Genomic DNA, 2,724 nt, shown 5'->3' on the forward strand with positions numbered 1-2,724 from the left:
TTTTTATTTTTATCGAGTGATTGCAATGTAACTGATAACAGGTAGAAACGGATTGAGGGAGACGTCGTCTTTATAGTTAATTGGTTGACAAACTCGACTAAAGATGCGTCCATGATTGGATTATTGCTTAACAAAACTCGTGAGGCCCTTACAGCTTACCGTCCCTTAAGGTGCATTATATCAATAGAAAGGCGAACATAACTGCTCGCGCCCTCGTTAATTGAGCTTTATTGAGAATCACTCTTTTTTTAATTTTTTTTAATGAACTAGAATATATCAAATAAAATGTATTCTTTGATGTTATTGGAATTTAACGAATTTCTCCTTTTAAAGAAAAATATTGCGTTGAGGCTTTGGCATTTGAGAGAAAGTACCTTGAATGGGAATCGTGCTTTGAGAAATTGGGATTGGAATAAAAGCCCATCTCATTGTTGCAATTGGACCATGTTCATTCATGTGATACAATGTGGACTTAGGGAAGAGGTTCAAAGGATTAAACTGATATCATGTATGAATGTCGAGGGGTAAGTATTTTTAAATTAGGATTAAAATAATATAAAGTATAAACACTAAGTATTAAAATTTTTATTATATAGAATTTGTAAGTTGTAATTAGGGGTTTTCAAAAATACCCGACCCGATTGACCCGACTCGATGACCCGATGACTCGAACTAAAATACCCGACCCGACATTTTCCGGGTCGGGCTTGGGTCACAAAATTTCATTTTTACTGGTACCCGGTTACCCGAATACCTGATTATAATTTTTTTATATAATATGATATTACATATTCAATTATTAATAATTTTATATATTAAATTAAACTAATAAAATTTAAAAAAACCACCCACTCAATCATTGTATTTTAATAATTAATATAATACTTTTTTAATAATATAAGTTTATTTTTTTTAAAAATAATAATTTAAAAAAAATTAAAAACCAGGTACCCAGATTTGAACACCCCTAATTGTAATGTTTTGTGACTAAATTAACAACTTATGATTAAGTAAATTATATATATTATTTTATAATCATCATATACAATCAAAAAATAAAAATTATATTTCAAACTCATCAAATGGTTTCGGTGATTAAAGATTATTATTTTATTTTAAGGTCCTAGGGTCAAGTAGATGCATCTGCGGGCTAAGAAACAATATGAATTTATATTATTTTATAATCATTATGTGCTGAAAAAATGAAAAGTATATTTTACCCTGTCAAGTTTAATATCTTTACTTCATCCTTGCATGATAATTGGTAAAGAAACATTTATTCTAAATTATAACAATTATTCTAAATACTAAAAAAAACAACAAAATATGAGTTAATTGAAAAAAAGTTAAAAAAAGAGATGAATTATAACAATTATTCTAAATTTATAGGGGGAAAATTCTTGGGTCTCAACCCTGAATTCAAAACCAATCCAATTTCACACTATATAAATTTTAAAAAAACGACCTTATTAAATGGAATTAAAATGGAGTTAAGTTGTCTGGGACTTCACTCACAACAGACCAAAACTTTGTCAAAACCCTAAACAAGTTTTGGTAATATCAAACGTCCAAATGCCAATTCCATTGCTTAACTACCCTTATCATATTCACAACCACATTTTTCATCAACCTGGAATTAACCCACGGAAAGCACCAACCAAAACAAACATAAGTTATCCCAAAAGTAACGAACTAATTGCTCAAATTTCTTTTTCTTTTTCATTGCGGAAATTTTCCCGGATTTTTCATGTATATATACACACCCAACTCCTTAGAAGATGATAAACAAAAAAAACACTTAAACTACAAAGCAGAAATTTCAGAATAATCACCAAAGACTTCAGGGATCCCAGAAGCAGCCCAAAGCCTCTCATTAAACGTCTCTTGCATATCATCTGGAACAAAACATGTTCTACAAAGAGGACATGTTTTATGGTCATACACCATCCAACGGTCCAAACAGCTCCGATGGAAAATATGCCGACAGTTTGTCAGCCGCCTGATCTCGTCCTCCCCTTCGAAGTCGTACAAACAGACCGCGCAGCTTTCCGGCGGATCCACGAGGTCGGAGAACTTGACGACCGGTAGGAGTTCCCGGATGAGGAGAGCCGAGACGGGGATGCGTGAAGGATGATAAGATGAGAAGGAGGTGGTGCTGGTGGTGGAACCATCGTGGGTTTCGGCGGCGTAATCACGCCAGGGAATGTCGGGTTCGAGGAAATCGGGGAGTCCGATATAGAGGAAGAGAGTGGAAATGAATTTGCGAATGAAAGAAAGAAGAGAAAGTGTATGGAGAAACAATCTTGGAAGAAGAAGCTCAGAATAAGCTACTGGGAAACCCATGATTTTGTTTATGTTTTTTTTATAAAAAAAAGTGAGAGTGAGAGAGAAGACGATAAGCTTTTATTTCCTATGGTTTGGGTTTTTCAGCAAGGGAAAGAGAAATAGGAAGCGATATAAAAAGAGTGTGCTATATATAGAGATTTGAAACTCAAATAAGCTTTTTTTTAAGTGTGTTTTAAATAATAATGAAATAAACTAATTACAGTACAAAATAAAAGGGTGAAGTATATAAATGGTCCCTCGACTATAGAGCACTACTTTATTGAGTCCCTAAACTATTAAAAGTTATAAAATAGTCATCCGACTATTCATATCTTAAACTCATCATTTTACTTAAAAAAATGACGACCCTTTGTGTTGGACTTTAACATGTTGATTGTG

The 2,724-nt window shown here is 32.9% G+C and overlaps 1 protein-coding gene across 1 annotated transcript; it reads right to left on the reverse strand.

Annotated features, from left to right (window-relative positions):
- Positions 1-1,705: 1,705 nt before the first annotated feature.
- On the reverse strand, positions 1,706-2,406 carry LOC120171980 (E3 ubiquitin-protein ligase RHA1B-like). Its single transcript, XM_039179569.1, has one exon. It carries the CDS (start codon positions 2,341-2,343, stop codon positions 1,804-1,806), a length of 540 nt encoding a protein of 179 aa, XP_039035500.1. The 5' UTR covers positions 2,344-2,406; the 3' UTR covers positions 1,706-1,803.
- Positions 2,407-2,724: the final 318 nt, after the last annotated feature.

This window comes from Hibiscus syriacus, unplaced genomic scaffold (genome assembly GCF_006381635.1).
Source record: "Hibiscus syriacus cultivar Baekdansim isolate YM2019G1 unplaced genomic scaffold, ASM638163v2 tig00111841_pilon, whole genome shotgun sequence".
Classification (NCBI taxonomy): Eukaryota; Viridiplantae; Streptophyta; class Magnoliopsida; order Malvales; family Malvaceae; genus Hibiscus; species Hibiscus syriacus.